Genomic DNA, 25,059 nt, shown 5'->3' with positions numbered 1-25,059 from the left:
CACTGAGAAGAAAAACGTTTGGGGTGAGAGGATCCAGAGGCGGGGGGATGCGGCTGCCCCCTGGAGAAGCGCAGGGGGACGCAAGGCAGGTCTGACACCCCTCGCCCCCGCCCCGGGGGGCAGGCCCTGACACCCCTCCAGGCCCCAGGGCGGCGGTGCGCCCCGCTCCCGCCCGGGTTACAGCGGCCCCGCCCCGTGCAACCCGAGCCTCTCCCCGCCCTCCCGGAGCGCGCCCCAGCCCGGCGGGGCAGGTCGGGGCGGCGCGCAGTGAGTCACCGGAATCCAGGTGGGGCCCTGGCGCCGCGCCCCCGCGCCCGGCCCGGCCCGGCCCGCGTCCCTCGGGAGCCGCCTCCCGCGGCCGCTTCCCTTTTGTGGCGCGGCCCGCGCTCGCCCGCCACTCTCCGCCGCCGCCCGCCCGCCCGCGCGCTCTTCTCTCCGCGCCCGCCCGTCGACATGCTGCGCTGCGGCCTGGCCTGCGAGCGCTGCAGGTGGATCCTGCCCCTGCTCCTGCTCTGCGCCATCGCCTTCGACATCATCGCCCTGGCGGGCCGCGGCTGGCTGCAGTCGAGCGACCACATCCAGACGTCCTCACTCTGGTGGCGATGCTTTCATGAGGGCGGCGGCAGCGGGTCGCGAGAAGATGGCTGCGAGAGTCTCATGGAATACGGTGAGTGCCGCCGCCTCCGGGAAGCCCTCCGGGTGCCGCCCGGCTGGTGCCTGCGCCCTAGGAACGCCCTAGGAACGCCCTAGGAACGCCGGGTCCTCTGCAGCCGCTGGGTGTCCAAGGGACTGACTATGGTCAAGGGGACCTGGGTTTATTCAGGATCCTCACCCAAATATATGTGATTTTAGTCAAATTATGTTATGTCTCTAACTTTGGCTTCTGTACAGGTAAAATGGAATGTTTTTGATTACATTTTGCCACTATTGTACTGCAAGTTCTGGTCTGTTTCCCCTAATTTGAGGGCAGTCTGAAGGAAGAATTTCAATTCTAAATACGCAGTTTGACAATTACAAAAAAACCCCCCAAAAAACAAAAAACATGTTTCATACCTGAAGCTTTAAGTGGCCCAAACCAGGCTCAACACTGCAGAAACAGGGCCCTACTTCTAGCTGTGTTTTTGTAGGGTCTTTTTGTTACCTTCAGAAGGTCATTTCAGCCGTTGAAAAAGGTTTAGTGAAGAAGGTATATTTTCTTGGGGACCTTCTAATAGTCTTCCCACACCTCTGCTCTGGTTTTAGGATTAAAATGTAAAGATTAAACCACCTTCCTTCCCTGACTTCGTTGAGTCCATTTAACTTGGACTTAATGAAAGAAACTTTCTCCACTAAAAAGCGCTCTGTCATTCACAGCTCCAGCAGTTATGACTGAGACACTGCAGTATTTTAGGCGTCGGGTTAGTTCTTGTTCTCTTTTATTTGTGCCTGAAGCTCAGCATTGCTGTTTAGAGTGCTTATTTATTGTAATCTGACTTGAAATCCCCAAATCAAACACATCTACGCCGGTGAAAGGCAGCTGAATTGACAAATGTAATATATTGCTGAGAAGTATTTATTTTTCCAGCATGGAGGAAGCCTTGGTGCTTCGCTTGCTGGGGACGTGACTCAAGGAGCAAATTCTTGTCTGATCCACTCCCCCACCCCCATCTCCTAACTCCCACCCCCAACAATATTCACCCCACTCCACCCACCCCCATCCCTTATGGGTGGATGTGAAGAACTGAGGGAAAGGGTCTATTGTGATTATTGAAGTGTTGGGGGATGGGACAGTGGAGGGTTTAAGTATGAGGAAAATCTGAAGTTAAAAGCCAAATTCCCCAAAGAATGGGGTCTAACCAACTGAGTTCAGTAGTTTTAAATGGAGAAAAAGGCCACCCTGACTTTCGTGATTCCCTGCTGTCTCTGAATGTGTACCTTGCTGTCTCTGAATGTGCCAGGGCTTACCCCTGCTGCTTTGTGGTTCTGCAGCCCTGCCTCAGGGGCTTAGTGTTCTGTCCTATCAACTCAAAGGGTTTGGAGGTTCCCACCAAGAAACACCTCCTCCCCAAAGGAGGCATGGTCCTCCTTATCTGGTAATAAAATGTAAAGACTGTGTGAAATTCCTCTGCTTTCCTTAAAAGTCTGTGTTTAAGATACAAACACTATGTCCAGAGTGGTCTGAATTTTAGTTTTTTAAAGGGAATTGATCTCTTTGAAATAATGTAACTCAACTAGAACTTAACAGATCTGCTTAATCGTGTATGTTTTAAAACAGACTTTGATAATCATGCCTCAGTCCAAAGGCTTAATGCAGACCAAAGGAGTACTCAGAAATCCAAGGGAGAATGTTAGGCTGCCAGTGGGAGAGTGTGCCCTTGGCAGAATGTGCTGGCAGAACCAGGATCAGCGCTAGACATGACCTGACCTGCCAGACTTGCCGTCACCTAGCCCTGAAACAGGACAATGCAGTTTTTATTTCTCTTGATTTTAGGATGAACTCACCTTCTTGGGTGTGGCTTTTCCAACCTCAGACTGATACACAGGGCTTTGTATGTGGAAAAAGTAGGCATGTTTTGTTTCGCCGTGTGCTTAATTTTTTAATGAGATAGAAGTGTAAAGAAAAAGACTGATTCGTGTATAATTTAGGTTTCAATTTGATAGAAAAATTGGTTTTGGTAAGGTTCGATTTTCCAAGTGAGTCTTTGAAAATCTATGACTACCTTCATTGTGATTTTCATGAATGGGTGGTGGCCTTCACATCCCATTTTAATTATTCCTCTGACCTTTGCGAAAATAATTAAATGCCCATAATGTGTTAGACGCGGCTTTGGTTGAGACCTAGCCTAGAATCACATGCTGAATCCAGGATCCACAGTCATGAGGTGACGGTGCAAGACGAGTATGGATAGAGGCCTTCCCTGGCCATTACAGTCAAGGTGAGCTGAAGTATTTATTTCACTTCTACCCCATCTGCTGGCCATGTGTCTTGGCTGGTTTTCCTCCCAGGTGTAGATCTATTCCTACATTGTAGGGAGATTGTATAGGTATCTCCAGATTGGAGATTTTTAGATAAACTCAAGAAAGCCTTGCTGAAAACATGGACAAGAGGTAGTCTTTTACCTAGAATGCAGCAAGCAGTTTACCATGCTCCCACTTATGTACAAATAATATCTTGGGTAACCAGCAGTAAGGATGGCTCTCATTAAGTAATGTCTCCATGTAGAGAATTCAGTGTGTACTTGTACAAAAAACTTCTTGATAAGTACTAGGAAGTGGAGACTACGATTTATATGTGTAACTCTTAAGAAAGTAGACTTTTTAATCAGAAAATGCTTGACCATCTGTTATCAGTTGATATTCTGAACATTAGTCTGCTCATTTTGGTATTAAAGCTTGGCTATTCCTGGCAATAATACAAAGTAATGCAGATGTTTTGATAAAGCGAAATAGCTCCTTCAAATTATGTAAAACAATATTCTTCACTGTTATTGATAGTTTTAAAAAATAATTTCGGATTACTATAGTGTCTCATTTTTCCTCATAAATGAATCCAATTATACACTGAATATTTTCTTTTACATGATCTTCACTGTCATAACATCAAAAGAATATCTAGGGCCTCCCCGGTGGCGCAGCGGTTGAGCGCTGGGTTGCGAAGCTGCCCGCAGCCTCTGCAGCGCCGGTTCGATCCCCGGCTGCTCCCCGGCCACCGGAGGAGGGTCCCACATGGCGTGCAGACCTCTCCTGCCGCCCGCTGCTCCCCTCAGCAGTGTACTTCGGTCCTTCTGCCTGCTCTGCTCCCCGCTCTGGCTCTGGTGAATTCTCTCACCCTCCCGCGCTTCTGACTGTACCCAATGCATGTATAAACAAAAACAAAGAAGGAAAGAAAGAAAGAAAACATGCCTCTATATAAAAATAAAAAAAAAAAAAAAAAAAGAATATCTAGACATAAACATATGAAATGATCATTCAAATTTCAAATGTAAATAAAATGCAAAATTAAATTTGAATGCAGGGTTTTGCATGCTATTTTTTAACTGCTGGCACCCTCTGTTTCAGTTTGAAGAATGAATAAATACATTAGGAGGCTCTTTTAAACATCACCCATCTAATCCCAAGCAAGCTCCAACTTGCCTGGGTGGAGAATAATGGAGATGAATTTATGCACTGAGAACAAATATGGGGCATCAGTATGGCTGAGTGGGGGAGCACTTGCCTTGGATCAATCTCAGAAGTGTGGAGCCCCAGTTTTACCCAAGACACCCTTTAATTTTTCATGTTAAAAAGTATATTTTTCAACATGAAATCAGCCTTGTATAAGTCAAAGAATCAGAATATATGAGACATATATCTAGGTTATTTGTAGTTCTTAAGTATATAAGAATTAAGAAAAATATGAAATTATTAGGTGGTCATTAGGTTAAATTCAACTTAAAGGACTTCATTTCGGATTGTGAGTTCTCTCTGTGGTCACATGTTCACGTCCCTATGTAACAAAATTAAAAGTTACTTTCAGTTGACTTTTATAATTATTATATATGTATAAATAAATTATATAAATTATTATATAAATATAAATTATATATAATATATAAAAGTGTATATATTCACATAAAATATTGAACTCTAAAAACCAGTGATCTAGCCCAATAGACTCCACATTTGTTGCACTTAGCAGTCACCACCCAAGAGCCTCCATCCCTTTTTTAAGACCTGATTTATTTCTGCACAATAAATGGGCACAAACTTCTAGATTATTAGATTAGGAAGGAATAAGAAGGCACAACATTGCAAAATAATGTTACTGCAATTAAAAAAAAAAAAGAACACACCTGATCCTACTTTCTCCACCCTCATCAAGACACCCATGACCAATAGATCCAACCTGCTTTCCTTTACCCAACTTAATTCAGGGCCTGAACAAAGCTATTTGTTTAACGGTACTTCTCTTTTACCAGTGGGACTGCCATGAGCGTCCCTGTAAATTCTACTTTCCATCTTCCTTCCATCTGTCCAGCTTTCAAAGACTTGAGAGCAGATTCGAGTTATCTAGTCTGATTTCAAGGAATAGTCTTGTTTTCCCACCTACCTATGTCCGCTGGCTTCCCTACTCCGACACTACAAGACCATAAGGGGTAAAGCATCACAGCCTTGTGGAAGCACATTGGTCAGTAGTTATCATCTGGCTCAGTTTCAGGAGCAAATGGAGTGCTGGTAAGGAATCTCACACCCGCGGTGGAATGCTCTTCCTGGGACTCTGCCATTGCTCCCTTATGCCTCTCTTTTACTGCCTTCCAAAATTTCTGCAAAATCACTTCTTTCTATATAGATTTTTGGGGAGGCTGTTAGAAGTTGTGCTCAAAGTAGCAGAGACCACCAGCATCAGCATTATCTGAGAGGTTGCTGGGCATTCCATGTCTCAGATCCCTCTTCCTCAGATTCCCAAGCACCATTGCGGCTCAGAGCCCTGGCCCACAGTACTGCACACTGCCTCCTGATTGACTGCAGCCGTCTGTTTGAATATACCATCACACCCACCCCACCCCTTATATTTATTTGTACGGGGGATCTTGGTTATTTCTTAACTCTAACTTTATCCAGTGTTCAGTTCTGCCTGTGCATGATGTAGAGAACCTTATAGAAACAATATGAAGAAATCTAATGGTTAGATTCACTAGATGGGGGCTTCTGTATTGTTAATAGAGGAATCTTTGTCATGGAATGGGAGCCTGCTCTAACTGGGTGACAAATTGATAACTGCAGCACACTGAGTGATGGACTAGGCCACAGATTGTGTCCATCTGTGAAGTTAAGGATGCATGGAGCAAATGCATTAAAAGATACTAACTTTGGGGTAGGGGTATTAGTGACAGTCCTAAAGTGTTACCAAGTGTTAAAAATATTAACAATGTTCTCCTTGTCTTAACATTTTTTTTTCTCTTTACAAGCTTCAGTTTGATTTATGATTTCTAGCTTGACATTCAAGGTATTTTTTTTGGCTCCTTTCTTTATCTGTTGACCTCACTGGTCTTTTCCCAGCGGCATTTGCCTTGTGATATTCTATTTTCATATGTCACCACTGCAAAAAAAAATCGTATTCTTCCTCATACAGAAAGCTTTAAAATATTTCAGCATTTTATTAGTGACGTTTGAATGGTTTTCATGCTGTTGACTTAATGTTGAATCCTTGCTACCAAAAGCACAATTGGATAAGCTGTTCTTCATCTAAAAAGATCTTTAAAGACTGTCACTTAAAGTGTATTTACAATGCTGTTGGTTTCTTTGATAACATGCCTTCTCCAGTGCACTTAGAAAGTAAACTGAGGACATGATAGATTATGTATATAAAACACCAATTTGATTCTCCCGTAAGGACACAAAACAAACACCCAAAAAATTCCTACAGAGGAGCATAACATCTCTTTACCTGAAGTACTATTTGCTTTTGTGACATCAATTCAGAGAATGATAATTGACTATGAGAATCCTCCCTGATCTTCCTACACACACACACACACACACAGCCATGGTTAGAATAAACTTCAATATATAAAATAATAATGGACAGACTTGTCTTCAAAATAAAAATAGATATTCTGCCTTTAAGAATTAAGGACCAGGGGCCTCCCTGGTGGTGCAAGGAATTAAGACACAGCCTATGAAGCTATCCGCAGCCACTGCAGCACGAGTTCGATCCCTGGCCAGGGAGCTACCCACATGGTGCAGCAGACCTCTCCTGACTCACTCGCTGCTCCCCTCAGCAGTCTATTTTGGTCATTCTGCCTGTTCTGTTCCCCACTCTGTCTCTGGTGAGTCCTCTCACACCCCACACCTCTGGACTGTACCCCAGTTCTTGTATGCATAAATAATCTTAAAAAAAAAAGAATTAAGGACCATCTGTTGAATCATACATAAGTAGCATAAGGGCATGTTTTAAAAACGGATATTTTCCACAACAAAAATAACTTTAGACTCAGAGAAATATGGTGGGAAGGAAGTAGAAAGTGGGTAGAGGGGTAATGGTGAACAGTACTGGAGCTACCGTGGTGGGTACAGTGTGTTAGTTAAATCAAATTGGGAAGATCTAGTCCCTAAACATATAGTATTATAAGCCAATGGTAAATCAATAAACATGTTACCAAAAAAACTGATGTTTTCTATTGGTGTTGATAATATGATCTCATTTAGACTATGGTACTACATAAAAATATAAATAGCTCCTGAAAGGGTTGGGCAGATTTGTGGATCTTATACTCATAGAGTAGTTGAGACCAAAGTTACTTAGGTACAGACTCATTTTAACTTTTTAAAGTGTATGTCATGGAGACCAGTCCGGTGGAAAGTCCACATAATCTTTCCCCTTCTTGGGCAGAATATCAGGCTGGGAGGAACCTGCTCAGCTCTGGTAGGGTCCAGCTCATCATTTTTAAAACAAAATTGTCATTGATGTGAGAAGTCACCTTACTTGTTATTCATCAGCCAGGATCTTCAAAAGGATGCCAAGATTTCTGTCTGAAATGATAGTGAAGTGATTCATAGTGGGTGTTTCCATGCTGCTGGAGCAGGTTGTACAGGTTCTACTTCCAACACTGCCTTTCTCAAGGTAAAGTGTTGCTTAATTCTATTTTGATTTTATTTAGGCTCAGCATTTTAAATAAGGAAGACATGAAGTGGGTTGATTTAACAAAGCCTAGGAAAAGTTCTAAAATGCTCTGTTGATGTTTACTACTTGGCTTTCCGTTAGGTGAATTGGTGTATTTTTTTTTTTTAATTCCTTTCAAGTTCTTAGAACTAAGAAATTTCACTAATGTGAAATTACACATTAGCTATAATGTGGAGGGAGCAGTAATAGCAATGATCTGTTTCTATTACTCTTCCTCCACTGAACAGGCAAAAATATCACTATTACCCTTTATAGCACCATCATCCATGATTTATTTAGCTATACTTTAAAAATCTTCATCTGAGATTGTCAAAGTTTGGCTATTGAAATATGTTCCTGGTTAGGATGTTTTATTGAAAACTCACGTTCTGCTGTGCAATTGATCTTCATTATGTTTACATCCCTCTGCACGCATCTATCAATTGCCTTTCATGGCATAGTTTCAGCCTGCGAACTCAGCTTAAGAGGAAAAATCAGTTTCTGTTTGTTTGAATTTAATAATTAGATTTGATTAAACAATGGCAATGGCCATACAAAATGGTAGAAAATGAAACTATACTCCATGGTGGTGGGTCATCACTGAAAGTTACATGATCCTTTCTGGTAGTGTAGATTAATTAACAATTTTAGTTTTTCGCAAACTTTAGTTTGGATGTAAGAAATACTGGAAAATGCAGATTCCTGCCATTAATTCTAGAGCCCTGGTTTAGCAGGTCTGGAGGGAGGTACAAGAATCTGTATTTTTAATAAGCACCTCTGGTGATTTTGAGTGTGGACTCTAAGCAACATTTTGAGCTGGTCAGATTAAAGTTTTTTCCAAAGCACCGTCCCTTCTCTTGTGAAAGTTTCCTTACTTGAAGGACAAGGCAAGAGGGAGAAAGAAGATTGACTAAATATCCCATTTTTGGCTTTATTTCTATTTCTAAAATAAAACTTCACTATTTTCCCTTGTCCCTAAAATCTCTCATTGATCTGACAAGAAGAGCCAGAGAATTTGGAGGAAGGCAATAGAAGCTGTGATACAAAATTTGGTCGACTCATATACTGGCTCAGCCCCATCCTGACCAAGGCCACTCAGGGGTAATTTGTGGGAAAACCTAGAGTTTCTGAGACCTATAAAAATGTGTCTTCTCCTTAATAACTTATATGCCCTAGTCATTCAGGAATCTGGAGAAAGATTTGGAGAGAGCATGGAAACTGGAAAAGGGCACTAGGGGTCATAGCTTGGGTTTGTCTGTGGCAGGTTATAAGTGAAGCTCTGCCCACAGAGGGTCACTTAGGAACAATCTTTCGTGATGGTGCCGAACCTTGTGATTAGAATCAATGATAACTTGAGGTATTGGAGAAAAGCTAGGCAAACACGAGGAACTTTCTGTACCGGGAGGGTGGGAGAATTGCGAGCTCCATGACTTCTCACACAAGAATTCTCGTGCTCACAATAACCTTGAAATAAGGCATGTTCAACCCTGGTTATATGTTCACACCAACAGTGGCTCGTAGGTGGCAGAGGCAGCCAGACAAGGTCCAGCTGGCTTCACAGCCCTTGCTCTTTCACTTCTGTCATGTCTTTGTTTGACTTCGAGCAGTCAAATGACCTAGAATTCATTGAGGGTAATTTGTCACAGTACAAGTGAAAGCAGGGTAGATGTCACATGTCTCTCCTTTTAAAATGCAAAAAAGAGTAATAAGTCAAGAGTGTGTGCTCGGCCGTTATGAATGAATGGAGGGATAAATGATATGTGGAATGCCACACAATAGAATATTTTTTGGCTATAAAAAGGACTTGTGTACTGATCATGCTACAACATGGGTGAACCTTGGAAACATATGAAGTGAAAGAAGACAGTCATGAAATGCCCTATAGAGTATGATTCCTTTCAAGTGAAATTTCCAGAATAGGCAAATGTGTAAAGACAGAAAGTAGGTAAATTGTTGCCAGAAGCTAAAGAAAGGGGGGAATGTGGAGTGACTGGTTATAGGTGTGGGGTTTCTGTTTGGGACATAAAAAATTTTGAATGGTAAGTGGTGATGATCTCACATTTGGGGAACACAGTAGAAACCACCGAAGTGTACGCTCAGAATGCATATTTTGGTATGTAAATGATATCTCAAACAGTCTTACTCTGGATTCAGTCAGGCTAGAAATCAAAGTCTGCTTAAACTCCTACAGCTGTGTGATGATGGGCAGACTGTTTGAATTCTCAAAACCATACTATATGATAACATCTTCCCTGAAGAAACGATAATATTAAAAAGCCATTGTGAGGGGTCAGTGAGCTAAGGCACATCGTGTTGTTAGCCTCATGCCTGGCCTGCAGCAGTTCCTAAAGATCAGTTATAACCTCCAGAGAGAGGTGGTGCAATTGTATGGGAAATATAAAAATAAAAAAAATTAAAAATTTAAAAAAATTTAAAATAAATAAATAAAAAGCTAGCGTGGGGTGAGCAGTGGGGGTTTTGGACAGGAATCATTAACCTGTGTCTCATAGCTCCCCCGTTTTCTCCAAGTCTGGAGTCAAATGTCATAGGGCTTATGTAGCTATTTTATAATTAATTTTCTTACATCATTGTTAATTTTTCATGTAGATCTTCAAACCTAGAACTTAATTTCCACCTCACCCTGATTGCTTCAAGGCCAATATCAATAATAAAGTGCTGTGGTACAATAAGTTCTGAATCCTTCAGAAGTTAAAATCTAGGCAAAAATTCAAAAGGTTGTTTGTACCTAACTTGTTATAAAAAAAAAGTCGTATCTGCTTTACAATTAAATTGTTTTATTTTAGACCTCTGCATAGTCCTATGTTTTCAATGATTAGTTTTGCATAGAACCAAACATTAATACAGAATAAAGATCCTCTAAAGGTATTTGAAACATTTCCTAAGGAGATTATAATTTGGATTGCTTAATAGCAAATGTATTTGTTATGGTGGTGGTGTGTTAGAGCTCGAGTGAACCCTCTAAATGTACCTGCTCATATAGCCCATTTATTAAATGAGAAGTAATTCCATGAAGTTTAGCTTTCACTTCAGAGAGGTGAACATTTGCCTAGGAATGGAGAGAGCATTACAACATGGCAGCCTATTGGTCTCCTACCCTTGAAATATGGAGCTACTTAAGTGTTGTTGAAAACTGTCCTTCCATCCAAATATAATTTGAAAGAGGGAGAAAGAAAACTGTTGATACTTTGAGAGTGATTTTTCAGTTTGGCATGTCTGTCTCATTAATTGCTGTTCTTTTGCCTGCAGCGTGGGGAAGGGCAGCCGCCGCCATGCTCTTCTGCGGCTTCATCATCCTGGTCATCTGTTTCATCCTCTCCTTCTTTGCTCTCTGCGGACCCCAGATGCTGGTCTTCCTGAGAGTGATTGGTGGTCTCCTGGCCCTGGCTGGTAAGGCTGTGTCAGCGATTCCTCATCCACACATGCAGTGCACATCAATGTCACAATGTCCACAAGGAAGGTCCCTGACAGTAACACCTCCTGGCCTGTTCTGAGAAAATGCATCACCATGGGCAGAAGTAGCAGAGAGATGAGTTTTAAGACATCTCAGATAGTATTCTTTGCTCCCCTTCCCAGTGAGCAGTATGCATGCTGGGTGGGGTCTTAGGTGACCCCATGTTTAGTCACCTGACACTGATAATGTTCAGTGACACCTCTACCCTGAGGGCCTAGGGCTGTGTCAGTCCTGATGGGGCAGTGTCCCCATCAAAGTAGTCCCAGGGCAGGCCCCATGCTAAGAGGATTAGAAAATCCCTGAACCATTTCACTTGTTGAAGAAGGTTTGAGATCTTAAGCTGGGGTGGGTCCTGGAAGGGTTTTCTGTAGTCAATGTTGGACCCTCGGGAGGGGTCAGGTCTGGAATTGGCTCAGGGCAGCATAGAGTCAATGCCAGGGGCACAGGAAACATAGTCATGCTCAGAGCTGGGACTCAGAGTAAATATGTGCGAACAAGAAAGCATTTTGCTAAGACAAGCAAGCTTGACATACAAGGACAGATATTTGGGCCTCCCTGGTGGCTCAGGGGTTATAGTCTGAGTGCTACCAAGCTATCACCTAGCAGCACAAGTTCACTCCCTGGCCAGGGAGCTAACCCACATGGCACAGCAGACCTCTCCTGTCTTGCCCGTTGCTCCCCTCAGCAGTGTATTTCGGTAGATCTGCCTGTTCTGCTCCCCACTCTGTCTCTGGTGAATCCTCTCACTCCCCTCATCTCTCCCCTACACCTCAGTTCTTATATGCATAAATAAAAATAAATCTTTTTTTAAAAAAAAGGACAGATATTTTATGATTCCATTTATATGTATTACCAGGAGTAGGCAAATTCTTAGAGAAAGAAAGCAGAGTAGAGTTGGAAGGCTGATCTGTTTATCAGGGAGGGGATAATAGATAGCTATGGTTTATGTGGGAGATGTTGAAAAAATTTTAACTATAAGATAGTGGTGATGGTTGCACAATATCACGAATGTATTTAATGCCACTGAATCATACACTTGAGAAATGATTGAACTGATAAGTATATTGTATGTAATTTACAACTTAAAAAAATTTCTAGTTAAACTCTTATCATCTCAATGTTAAAACATTAAGATCTAGTAATGGCCATCTCAAGTTGACAGGGTGCCAGAGTTATTGTACAGAAAACTGGTTCCAGTAAGCTTGAACATATCAGCAGTTTAATGGTCCTGCTTAATCCTCTGTTCTCATTTCACAACTTCATAGTCATCTCCTTTAGACACGTAGAATGGGAACTTTTTATAGAAGAATGAAAGGTCTAAAAATCTTAATGCATTTTTAGTGGTGATCATGTTTAATAAGATCTACCTTGATTCTTAAAATATATTTCACAGCAACAGTGATTTTTAATTATAAATGCAAATGTTGTTGGGTTAAAATAGAAAAATTAAATATTGATACAATTTAGATTTTGCAGAATTTGATCTAAGCCATAAGAATTTCATGTATGATGAAACAAAACACACACTATTTGACATTTATTCCTGGGCAAATTAGAGAACAACATAGAGAAGGACTATTTGTGTGTCTTACATAGGATTTTGCAGTAAATGACAAGCTTAACTAGTAACAGTTTGCCATTCAAAGTATATAAGCAAAGTATATAAGTAGCAGAGAAATATTTAAGATCTCAACAAGATCCCCCTTCATAAATCATCAGAGAAGAGGATCATTGTGGTTGGATTCAGAAATAAAAGCAACAAATCAAGACGTGGAAACATCTACAACTTTTCTAGCAATTGAAAAAAGAAAAAGAAAAAAACTACTTTTGGGTACATCTGTGAAGCTAGTAAAAAAAAATTAAGATGAAAGAAAAAAATGGTAGTGTACTACATTCCTGGGGGCATAACCAGCTGGTTTCTCTTTGCAGAAAGTCATGCTTTAATGTGAAAAGAACTAAAATCTGTTCATACCCTTTGACATGGCAATGTACATATGAAATATTAAATTTTAGAAAATGCAGAACATAGGATAGCATGTATACACTCACTATAGCTTTATAGAATTAGGCATCATCATTGAAAAAGCATAGAGGAACAAAGTTCTGTTTTCAAAGTTGCCTAAAATGTTGAACCAATGATTGGTAATAATTGTAATAATAGGTTTCATACTAAAGAGTAGAAAAATCTGCTTGACCTATGTTTTCCCTCTTACACTTCCCCGAAGCACTGTGATAGTCTTCCTTTTATTTCCTCCCCCCAGGCTGGAATGTTCTTCTCCATACCCTCTACCTCTCCATTTCTATTTAGCCTTCAGATTCCTCTGTAGACTTTTCTAGTGATTCTTCACATGAATCATTCATAACACTAGTTTGTTGTTCACTTAGTCATTTATTGAATGGATATTCCAAATATGTACTATTGACTATCACCTCTGAGTCATATATGTATATCTGCATGTTTATATGCAGATATCTATATTACATCTGCTAACACTAAAATATTGCCTATATATTTGGCATAGGAAATACAAAGGTTAAAAGTCAAACTCTGCTGTCCTTTCTATTGTATACAGTTTCTCACTTTTTACTTTAGTATATGTAATGCTTACACATGTGATTCTCTAGTTGTTTTCTGTCTGTCTGTCTGTCTGTCCTATATTTAGTATTCCACTCAGTAGAACTGTCTTTTACCCACAACAGGCAATAATCTTTGTTGGGTCATGATTAACTGGATTCCTACGATCCCTTTCACTGGTATTGGTCAGTTGGATTTAAGACTTAATTTAAAGCAAAAACTTTGTGGAAGAGGGAGTTAATCTGCTGCTACCATGTATTCATACACTGGGATTTTTTCTTCCCTTTAGCTGTGTTCCAGATCATCTCGCTGGTAATTTACCCAGTGAAGTACACACAGACCTTCAACCTTCATGCCAATGCTCTTGTCACCTACATCTATAACTGGGCCTATGGCTTTGGGTGGGCAGCCACAATTATCCTGATTGGCTGTGCCTTCTTCTTCTGTTGCCTCCCGAACTACGAAGATGACCTCCTGGGCAATGCCAAGCCCAGGTACTTCTATACGTCCGCCTAAGTTCAGGAGTGAGTGGAAGACATCTCTGCTGCCACAATGGATTCCAGAGGAAGAAACTGTTTTCCTATAACATTGAATCTAATTGGGGACCAGTGTTCCTTTAAATAAACTAGTCAGAATGCTAAAATAATTTCGGAAAAAAATATTTCTTAAATGGCATGATAGTTTCATATTCATCTTTTATATGTTTTGTAGAGTTGACTTCTTTTAACTAGTTACCTATGACATACAGTATTGCCTTATATGTATCATACCATTTATACTGCATTTATAAAAGAACAGTAATAGGAAATTTGCCACTTTATAAGGTAAAAATGAGAAAATTTCAAAGATTGAAGTAATCCGATCACATTTGTATCTTTCCCAGGTGGTATGAGCTGGGTCTAATCAGGGTTAAAGAAAAGGAGATACTGATAAAAATAGACAGTGACCAAATATTGTAAGAGAAATACAAAAAATATTTTTTTTTCCAAGCCTTAAGCTGTTTAAGAAAAGTAAAACAGTCTCCTAAGTGTATATCATTTATGAGAACTTCTAATTAATATCTAGACTTTTTGTTAGCCTCACATGAACTTGATAAGTCATCTGGGAAAGTACTCTTTCATGGCCAAAGTCTACGGCAGTAGTAAGGACTCCTTTTGTAGTGAAATGTTAAGATGGAATTTTCTCTTTTAAGTGGTTTATAGGACTGGGTGTGGGAAAATGCTATAATAATAAATATGTACTGTTTTGTGTCCATGTGATCAGGGCCAGTGTAGATTGGATTAAAATGTGTACCAGTTGTAATTTAGCATGGCTCGACAGATATGCTTATATTGTGCAGTAAAGGTAAACAGATTTAACAGAAAAGTGGCTTGAATTGCCAATGCAGGTTTAACTGGGCTCTGATCATAGAGACACAGCTTCCAATAGATTGCAACTGTAAGCAAAAGCTTAGTGTTAAAAACCTGGTCTTCCTTGGTCAACAGATTTAAAATATCTGATGTAAAACATGCAATAGGAGAATTCAGGGATGTGAAATTTCTCTGAATAGCAAATATATATCACATGAATTATTATTTTTGTACCATTTGTACTTTCATAATGAAAACCAATTCATTTTATATCGCAAATTATTATTTTGTTAGTTGAAGAATAAGCAACTGTTTTCATTATGGAATTTTCCCAATAAACCAGGTATTCTAATCTTGTTTCTAGTTTGTAGTTTTTTGGTTTGGCTTTGGTTTTTCAAGTCTGGGGAAGGGAATTTTTTTTTTTTTTAAGTGTTTTGAGTGTGGGAGTAAAAGCTTTGGATAAAATGAAAAGTTGTCTTTTCTTCCATTGTAAAGGTCTTGCTCATTTTACATGTCCAGTAACTTTAAAATGAAATTTAATGGATGATATAGTGGCGTACTCCCTGAACTTCTTCCTCAATGAACAATACCCCCTACACAACCATCCATCCAGTGCTGCCACCAGAGTAAAATGGACTAAGACTTTTGATGGGTCCAGACGCCAGGGACTGTTTGTGTGGTTTATTAGCTGGAGGTTCAATCTACTCTCATCTTTGGTGTGCAGCTTCCTCCTAGTGAAAGGATCTTTTTCATTCAGGAAGTGGGGCAGAAAACAGTCTCCCCCACTCCTTTCCTCCATTTGGTAGTTTGTTTCCACTCTTGGTCATGGGTCAATTTTCTACTGTACGTGTTAAGTGTGAAGGACAGTAGAGTGGCATGGTTGGAGAACAGAGACATGTCTTGGTGTTTCTTTTGGTCATTTGGTTCTTAGTGGGAATTTTTCTTCCATGCTTCCCAAAATATGAGGTCAACAGTTCTCACCATTAATTCAGTCTGGGTGATTATTTATACCCAAATTAAAAAAAAAAAATCTATGACAGGTGGAGGATTTCAAGTGGTAATTAGTAATGTTCAAAAATCATCATCTAAAATAAAAACACAAGTAATTCAACAAGATAATAGATTTCTAGAGATTAAGAAACTAGATCTAAAATATCTAGAGATTCTCTCCTTATACGTGAAAATAATTCTCAGATGCAAGTTTCTCTAAAGCATCTATGCTTTGACTTTGGATTCTATCAACTTTTATCAACTTCTTCCCCTCCTTGATAAGTAACACGATATAGATTAATGATGCACATTTAGGAAAAATACTATATCCAAGGATCGATGAACTGATAGAACAGAGGCATTTCAACCTGAGGCATTTGTGTTAAAGACACACGAAGCATCATCACTTTGGTCAAGATGTTTCACTTCTTCCAGTGTAGAGATTCCACTTGTGGACTCACATTCACCAGACACCTTTATGTCATTAACAGGGCAGGAGATTCCAAGAGCTCTATAGAGCAAAGAAAAATTTGGCTGATCAACTGTCTGAAGACTAACAACACATTGCATGAGCTTTCCCACAGTAAAGCTGAGGTGGTTTTTGGCTCTGTAATTATCTTGAGTCCCCACCCTTTAAATAAGCAGTTGTAGGTTCCCAAACAATTATCTCATGCTCAGACTCTAAGTAGTCAGATATGCTAAGTGCCATGTACTGTTGAATGTAACAAAGAAGTAATATGTTGAGCTCTTTGGGTTGTCACACAAGTTAACTATGGAGTGTAATTACTTCTAGCTTCAAAAACCCTATACTGCAGGGTGACAATAAAATCCCATAGGCTTTCCTTTTTTAAGGAAATGAAAACAATGGAAAAATAGAGTCATCATAACTTAATTAGGTTGATTGTTGCTGTGAACGCCCACTAACAGGCAGCCCTATTAATTAATACAATAAACAGGAATGCTGACTTGTTTTGGTTTTCTAGCATACCTAAAAAAGCACATTTAAGACTCATCCCAAGGTTGGATCCTGCTGATGTGCAGGCTTGAGCAATTCACTGTTCTATTGGTCTCATAGCCTCACCTGTTAATTGATTGCAAATGATCCCTTTTCCTTCAAAATTCTCTGATCCAGTGTATTTGTATGTGTATCTGTTCATCTGTTCATTTACTCTAATATTCTTGGGAAAGGTAAAGGTTGTCAAGTGGTGCTATTTTTTGTTTCTTTATTAAATTGATTTCCATAACTAGAGACAATGATTAAAATCTTAATTTTGTGATGGAATTTTTTTCTTTCATTGAAAAGAGAAAAATATTCCTTTAGTTGGAAGCACCACTAAAGGGGTGCATATAAACTCCATTGTAACCACAAGTATCCCTAAATCTTAAAAGAAAAAACTTCGTATTTTGGGTTCTGATTCAAGATGGTGAAAAGGATTCTACTCAATAATCACTTCTGGCCAATATAGAAAAAACTGCAGAATAGCAAACAAGTACCAGAGGGAATACAGTCGTAACGCAAGAATGATCTACTACAGAGATTTTGTCAAACTTCTGGAAGATGAAAAATGAGTGACATTGTCAAGAGTGCCACCCAAAATAAACTCAAGTTGGCTGTCAGGAAAATAACAGCTGTGCTGCTTGACAAGTGCCAAAGAGATGCCAAATGTAGAGTTGGCAGGAAACAGAGTAGGTATGGAGAAGGAGGAGGGTGTCAATCAGGGGGATTACTCAGAAGTCTGCACCATCAGGAGGTTGCCAGTTGGCCAAATCTCCCCTTCTTCCACCTGAAACTTACAGAGTGGAACAACCACCTAAAGTATTTACCTATAGACAAAACCCAAAGCTGATGATCATACTAAATAGCATGCTTTTCTAAGTGCTTCCCAAGTATTAACCCACATAAACCTCACCTAGATCCTCCGGTGCAGATTTCATTATTCTTAATAATTCAGTGAAGAAATGGAAACATAGGAATGTGAAGTAACTTTCTCTGGGGTCAGACAGGTAGTAGATAATGACAGTAATAATAGAAACAAGACTCAGGGTGTGCTATTGTTTGGTGCAGCAGCAGAGGAGAGTAGGGGTTAGTTCCATGAGATGATCCTAGGCTGTCCTTTCCTCCCAGTATGCTGGTGTGGATCCCTCAACCCCTTCATGTCTGACTCTCCAGGAGAGTTCTCACTTGCTAGTATGTTTGGGGGCTAATGTATAATGGAGTGAAAAACAGAAAAGGAGCAATCAGATGTGTACAGAGTTAAGGCTAGTTGGGTGTGTTTCTTTGAGGAGAGTTGTCAAGAGAGGAGGTAATTAAAGGAAATGAATTGCAAAGAGTAAAAAGGACTAAGAAAATCTACTTTTAGGATGTAACCACTTTCACCGTGTGGGTTCTGAAATGAGTTTTATGTGGGACCACCTTCTTTTGGAACTCTACTCTGTGCCAGGGCCCTGTGAGTCATTACTTCATAACATCCCAGGTATAGGGGCCTCCCTGGTGCCAGATGGGGTTAAAAGCAGCACTGTGAAGCTATGCACAGCCATTGCCACACGAGTTCGATCCCTGGCCATGGAGGTGACCCATATGGTGCAGCAGACCTCTCCTGTCTCACCTGCTGCTCCCCTCAGCAGTGTATTTCAGTGGATCTTCCTGTTCTGTTCCACACAAGTTAATTATTTAGCCCTCCAACTCCACCCCACAAATCTTCAAATAAAATAGAGCGGATAGGAGTGAAGTTGATTACATCCGGGGAAGACCTTGTGACCTTGTTTCCTGAGAAGCAATTGTCTGAATTTCTTCCAATACCTTGAGTGTAGGTAGAAGAGACAAGTAAACATTTTTGATGTCTTCTAATACTTAATTCCCTCCTGAAGCAAGAAAAAAATTAAATGAATACTAACTAAATCTTAACAGGAATTCAAACATTTTTGAAATCTAAATTGCTATGAAGCCGAGAGGATGGAACAAGTACATTTCCTACAATGTTCAGTAAGGCCATGGGCACCAACCACAGAGGCTGCTGTCCGCGCTTTGGTGGGTAGGGACGAAGAATTTCATTTCCAGCTCTCACTTTGGAGCTCCCTCTTCTACTCCTCGCTCCTGCAAGCACTACTTTTTTTTTTTTTTTAAAGATTTATTTATTGATGCATACCAGAGCTGGGGTACAGGCCAGAGGTGCAAGAGGGTGTGGGGGGTGAGAGGACTCATCAATGACAGAGTGGGAAACAGAACAGGCAGACTTACTGAAATACACTGCTGAGGGGAGCAGCAGCGATACAGAAGAGGTCTGTTGTGTTTCTCCCTGGCCGGCTGGGGATGGAACTCGTGCTGCAGAGGCTGTGGATTGCTTCATAGTGAGGTGCTTAACCCCTGGCACCACCAGGGAGGCCTGTAAGCACTACTTTTGTAGTGGAGTTTTAAAAACAGATCTATTGGGGTCAAAAGATGGCTTTATGTTATCTCTGTAGTTTCAGGTTTTAAAATTCCCAAAGACAGGTTTGGGACCCACATCAGTCAATAATCAGGTCGCTTGCTCTTCTGGAGAATTCTGCAGTCAGCTTGGTTTGCCTTGTCACAGCTACAGGACATTGTTCCTGGATTTCAAAATTCTGGTAACTATCTGGGCGTATTTTCTGGGTGAGGCAGAGGTGAGTCTAACACACCGAGCGTGGGAAAAGACAGCTAAACGGGGAATTTAAGAGATTCAGATCCTGTCAAGTTCATGATGCACCATTCTGTGTTTCATTGTTTAAGAATTTACTTTCTTTGCACCATTCTGTGCTTCATTGTAAATTTTAAGAATTTACTTTTTTTCAATCCAGAAATAAAGAAAACCCAGAGAAGTGTGAGTGTTTAAGATCGTTCTCTGGTGAAGACATTCAATTCTGTTGATTAAATAGCATAAGGTTGTCTTAGTGAAAATGAGTCACCAAATAGTCATAATAGGTGGTTGTATAATGGCTGCCCCACCAGTTTTTCCAGTACAAAGACTCCAGGTAATTAACCTGCTATTCTCAACTGTTTTTGAGTAATTTACTTTAAAAGGGAACACTTAAATTTTGAAATGGAAACTCTGAACTTAATCACTAAAAGTAAATTGCAGAGTGAGATTTTGAAAGCAAGTTCCATACCCAAATCCCCTGTTTTTCCCTTGTTAGTGTGCTTTCATTCTGGTTACTCAGTGGCTATTCATCAGTTGAAATGCTTCAGTGAAAATTCATATTTCCAAATACTACTCCACCCATTTTCTAGTCAAGTAATGCTTTGAAACCTAATCCTTTCTTCAAGCAACAACAACAAAAAATTGTAAAGAAAAATTGATTTCAGTGTAGATATAGAAGATGGATGAAGAGAAGTGCCATTTGCCATGAAATTTACCACTGGAATAATATTCTTCATGGAAGATCTCTAGGAGGTTAGATGTTGGATACAACAAGGTATCATATTAAGATGATAGAATGAATTCCAGGCAGGTTCCAAACAAACACAAATGCTTTAGTCTCTGAACAGCATATCAACCGCACAAAACACCCTCACTCTGGGGGGATCTTCCCAGGAGGGCTGTAACAATTCAGGGTAAGAACAGAAGCAGCTTGAACCAGGTGCCTTTGTGCCAAGTAGTAAGTTTCTAATATATAAAACATGTGTATTTGCTCATGTCTAACTGTACTTCTTTTTACACAATTTTTTGTTCTGCAAAGAGATTAGAAAAGTTTTTAGGATCGCTACCTCCTGTGGAATTCTAGAGCTGTTTTTGGAAATAAACCAGGGCGGGAAGGGTTTTGCACAAGCAGTTCACAGGCAGCTGTTTCTGGAGTCTTGCTCTTCTCAGGTTGTCTGTCTGGGGCTCCATGTTTATTTTGGGAACCAAGCAGTCCAATCTTTCCCTTCAACCTGGGGGTGAATGAGTCATCGCTGCACAGGTCAGGACTGGCAGGCGCACAGGTGCAGGACATCTAAGCTCTACCAAAAATGTCTCCTGAAACACCTTTTTCATGGAACAAAGAAGTTTAGAAAAAAGGGCAAAATAGTGCTGCTATAAATATAGGGGTGCAGGTGCCCTTTTGAATTAATGTTTCTGTGTCCTTTGGGTAAATACCTGGGAGTGGAATTACTGGATCATATGGAAGCTCCATCTTTAGCAGATTGAGGAAAATCCACACAGCTTTCCATAGTGGTTGGACCAGTTTAAGATGTGGTACATATTCACAATGGAATATTACTCAGCAATCAAAAAAGATAAACTCATGCAATTTGCAGCAACATGGATAGAGCTGGAAGGGATCTTGCTCAGCGAAATAAGCCAGAAAGAAAAAGAAAAATACTGGATGGTCTCACTCATAGCAGGAACTTAGAAAACCTAAATAAGAGACCAGAAAAAAGCCTAATTATAATAAAGTAAAAAGCAAAACCAACAAGCAGCTATAAACCAGAGACACACTACGGGGGGGTGGGAGAGGAGGGAGTAGGATCAAAACAAGGAGGGGTGGGAATTGTATGGGGACTATAACCAAGATGAAAATGCATACATTGTGCAAAAATGAAAAATGATGTAAAAATGTATAAAATTTAAAAAAAATTTAAAAAGGGCAAAATAAAAATTCTCAAGGAAACTTCTTCGTAAGGCTTATATTCCATGCCAAGGTGACACATTAAACATAGGTTTCTCACTTATGGAAATTAACTAATAGGGATACTTTTTTTTTTTTTTTGAATTCTACAAACGCCTTTAAGACTTTTGTAAAAGAAAATCATCATCTAGAATTACAATCTAATCATCTCAGCACAGCGGAGCTATCAGATTTCCCCTACAGAAATGCATAGGAAAAGTTCTAAAAAATATTAAGTCACTGCAATAATATCTACTGTTTATTAACCCTGTGCTATGCACCAGATCTTTACAACAATCCCACTGGGGAGATCCATTCTCACCTGCACTGTGGAGGTGCTAGGGCTTGGGGAGGTTATAGCTGCCAAAGCAAATAAAAGTAGTTAAATCAGGTCAGTTTGATTCCAAAGTCTATTCTCTTAAACATGTACAGATATATTTGAGAAATACAAAGGTAAGTAAGGTTTAAAGGATTTTCTTTGGTTTTATGTTTGTTGTTTGTTGCCATACACACTTCAGAACTATTGATGTGCTCAAATGAAGTATACACCATCAAGAAGAGGTTTTGACATCAGATACTTCTTTTTCTCATAACACAACCTTCATTTGGATTCCTGAGACCAGGACTTGGAGATAGATAGTTTATTTGGGAGGTGATCCCAGGAAGCACAAGTGAAGGTATGAGAAAAGTAGAGCAGCTTAGGAAATAAAGACAAGTGTGTGTGTATACTCAAATTACTGCAACTGGGGCACAGCATTGCTGGGGCCCTCTGATGAGCTGTGCACAGTGCACCTCAAAGTAGTTCTACTGAAGTGCAGGGAGGCTGAGTTATTTATCCAAGGACTGCTATCCTTTGTTGTTGAGATTTGCTCCTATGGTTTAAATACCTGCATTCTGGACTGCTGGGTGTGCAGCCTGAGCAAGCTGTCCTGGAGCCATGTAAAGCTCTCAGACCAAAAGGCAGAAACACAGATGTTCAGGGTGAGAAGCTGCCAGTGAACAAGGTAACTGTCTCCTATGATTGCAAGGAAGTCAGAGGTGGGACTTCAACATTGTCTGTTACCATGCCCCACTCCTGACTTTGCATAGATCAATGCTCCCCCCTGCCAACTAGGCTCTGATCTTGATGCTTTAGGTAAGTTATGAGCCACAGTCTCCAAGCAGAATTAAAAAATGGGAAGATTAGTTAAACAAATTACAGTCCCCAGAGTTGCCACTATTGCTGGGACTTTAATTGATAATTTTTAACAGCAACTATATCCCATTGTGATGATCAAGGTCAATTAACACTTGTATATTAACTCTGATTATTAGCCTGCTATTGGTCTTTCTGATTGAGAAACCCCAATTGACCAGTGGCAGTAACTTATTGTTATGTCCCTGGCCTGAAACTTTGAAGATCTAGATCCTCTAATTCTGCAGAGCCTGAATCTTCTTTTACAGGAAACAAAATGCCTCAAATAAGACACTGGGAGCGATAGTACAAAGGGCTGGTGTTAGCCCTGAAAAATCTGTAAGCAGGGACTTTAGCAGAGCCTCTAAAGAGCTATTTTAATATCTTCTCAGTGTAGTAGCTTCTGGGAGAGGCAATATATGGAAAGACAGTGAATCTCATGGTTATATTCCCATTGTCACACCTTGGCCCCCTTAGTTTAAGGAATAGTCTACACAGGATCTCTTATCAGTAAACAGACTGTTAAATGAATCCTTGAGTAAGGTGGACTACAGAGGCACTGCAAGCTTGGAAGGGAAACAAATAAACACCAACCCTGACAGAATGAATTGTTGCCCCCTCAGGAGAGAAGGGATTATAATTAATTTGTTTCCAAGTGGTTTTTTTTTTTTTTTTTTTTTTTGAGAGGTGGATTATTCCATCAATCCTCTCTCAATCCCACATCCTCAAAATCCACTCCCACATATGTTCCCTCTGTGGGAGGGAACTACTGGGCATATTAGGCAGGTCCTGCAGCTCTTTTGGTGGATAAGCCCTTTATTCCCTTGGCAGGAACATTACTTTTCCATCCAGCATAGTCCAAGACGTCACACCATTTATTGGTCTAGCAGCAATGATTGGGGGAACAATGAGGAGACATGTACCATCTTGTGAGGCCTTAGTATGTTTCCAGGTAATGGGAGGGTGTTTCCTCTGCTAGGAGAGAGGGGTTCAGGGTGCCAGCCTGGAACTTTCCACTCAAACATTTCCACCCAGGCCATAGAGTTTGATGCTTTCCCTATCTGGACTGATTTTTACCTCTTAGGACTTTGGTTCCCTTGGTAGGACTCTTATCCTTATGTAAATCCTAGATCTGGTTTCCTGCACAGTTTGCCCTTCAGGTGTAGGAGACAAGAAGCTCTTTACTTGCCTCCATGCTCCTCTGGCTTTCATGATGTGCCACAGTGAGAGTTGCTTGACCTGAGTCTGTTTCATTTCCTCTAGTTCATGACTCCTTATCACTACCATTGGCCCCATATTTTTCAAGAGGTCATATAAGCCAGATCTTCCTCTTCCATCCCATCCCATCACAGAGGAAGCATTTTAGTAACTGCGATGTTCCTGGTGTGAGGAGTTTGCATGCCCACATTGACCACTGACAATGCAACTCTGGTGGCCATCTGACCGAGTTAGCCATTTGCAGTCATCCATCCTGAGATGACTTCCAGAATCACTTGACTTAGTTTGGTTTTCCCCAAAAGTAGAACCTGAGAAAAGGATTTTGGTCTAGGTAGTATTTGGGTGGTCATCCAGGAATCCCAAGTGAGGTAGTGAGGAAAGTGATATAGAGAACAGAGAAAACTCCATAAAGTAAATGTTAGTGTCTAGTTACTAGAGAAAACTCAATAAAGTGTACGTTAGTGTCACTAGGAATTACTATTGTAGGCAACTGAGATCCATCCTGCTCTGGGGCTTCTGAGTGGCCATGCAGAATTGTCCCATGGGAGATGCAGAAGCTGGGGTATCTATTAATGTCCTGAGGCCCTTAATGGTTTCTCTTGGGGCATTAAGTCCTTGGCACTTCAGAGGGGTCCTGCACATGGACCAAGCAAGCTGACCAAACTCCTTAGTCAAAGAGGTGGAGACACAGCTTGGGATGTGCATGGAAACTGTCCAGCACAGCTATTGGGGTATGGTACTCAGAGTAGAATTTCGAGGTGGGCGTCAGTAGCATTTGCTACACAGATTTATCATCATTTAACAGAGGTCTGGCAAAGAATCATTTCTCTGCATTATCCACTTATTCACATCCATTGCTTCTCATAGCCTGTAGGATTAAAGGGCAACCCAATAGCATGACTCAAAAAACCTTCTGTGATTTGGTTCTGTCTGCTTCTCTAGACTCATCCATTGAAACACTGCCTTACCCACCCCCTCCCACACTCCCTTTGGCCACCCTCACTGAATTCTGCACTTGTCAACTTCTGGTAGTTCATTGTTATTTCATCTCTCTTT

General features: G+C 40.6%; 1 protein-coding gene across 1 annotated transcript; it reads left to right on the top strand.

Annotated features, from left to right (window-relative positions):
* The first annotated feature begins 369 nt into the window (after window positions 1-369).
* PERP (p53 apoptosis effector related to PMP22) lies at window positions 370-15,409 on the top strand. Its single transcript, XM_037520998.2, has 3 exons — window positions 370-667; window positions 10,889-11,029; window positions 13,958-15,409. The coding sequence occupies exons 1-3, from the start codon at window positions 454-456 to the stop codon at window positions 14,182-14,184; spliced, it is 582 nt and encodes a 193-aa protein (XP_037376895.1). The 5' UTR covers window positions 370-453; the 3' UTR covers window positions 14,185-15,409.
* The last annotated feature ends 9,650 nt before the right edge of the window (window positions 15,410-25,059 follow it).

The sequence above is a fragment of the Talpa occidentalis genome, unplaced genomic scaffold (assembly GCF_014898055.3).
Source record: "Talpa occidentalis isolate TD23 unplaced genomic scaffold, MPIMG_talOcc4v2.1 talOcc4.2, whole genome shotgun sequence".
Classification (NCBI taxonomy): Eukaryota; Metazoa; Chordata; class Mammalia; order Eulipotyphla; family Talpidae; genus Talpa; species Talpa occidentalis.
Note: the sequence above shows the minus strand (reverse complement) of the source record. Positions and strands in the feature narration are given on the sequence as shown.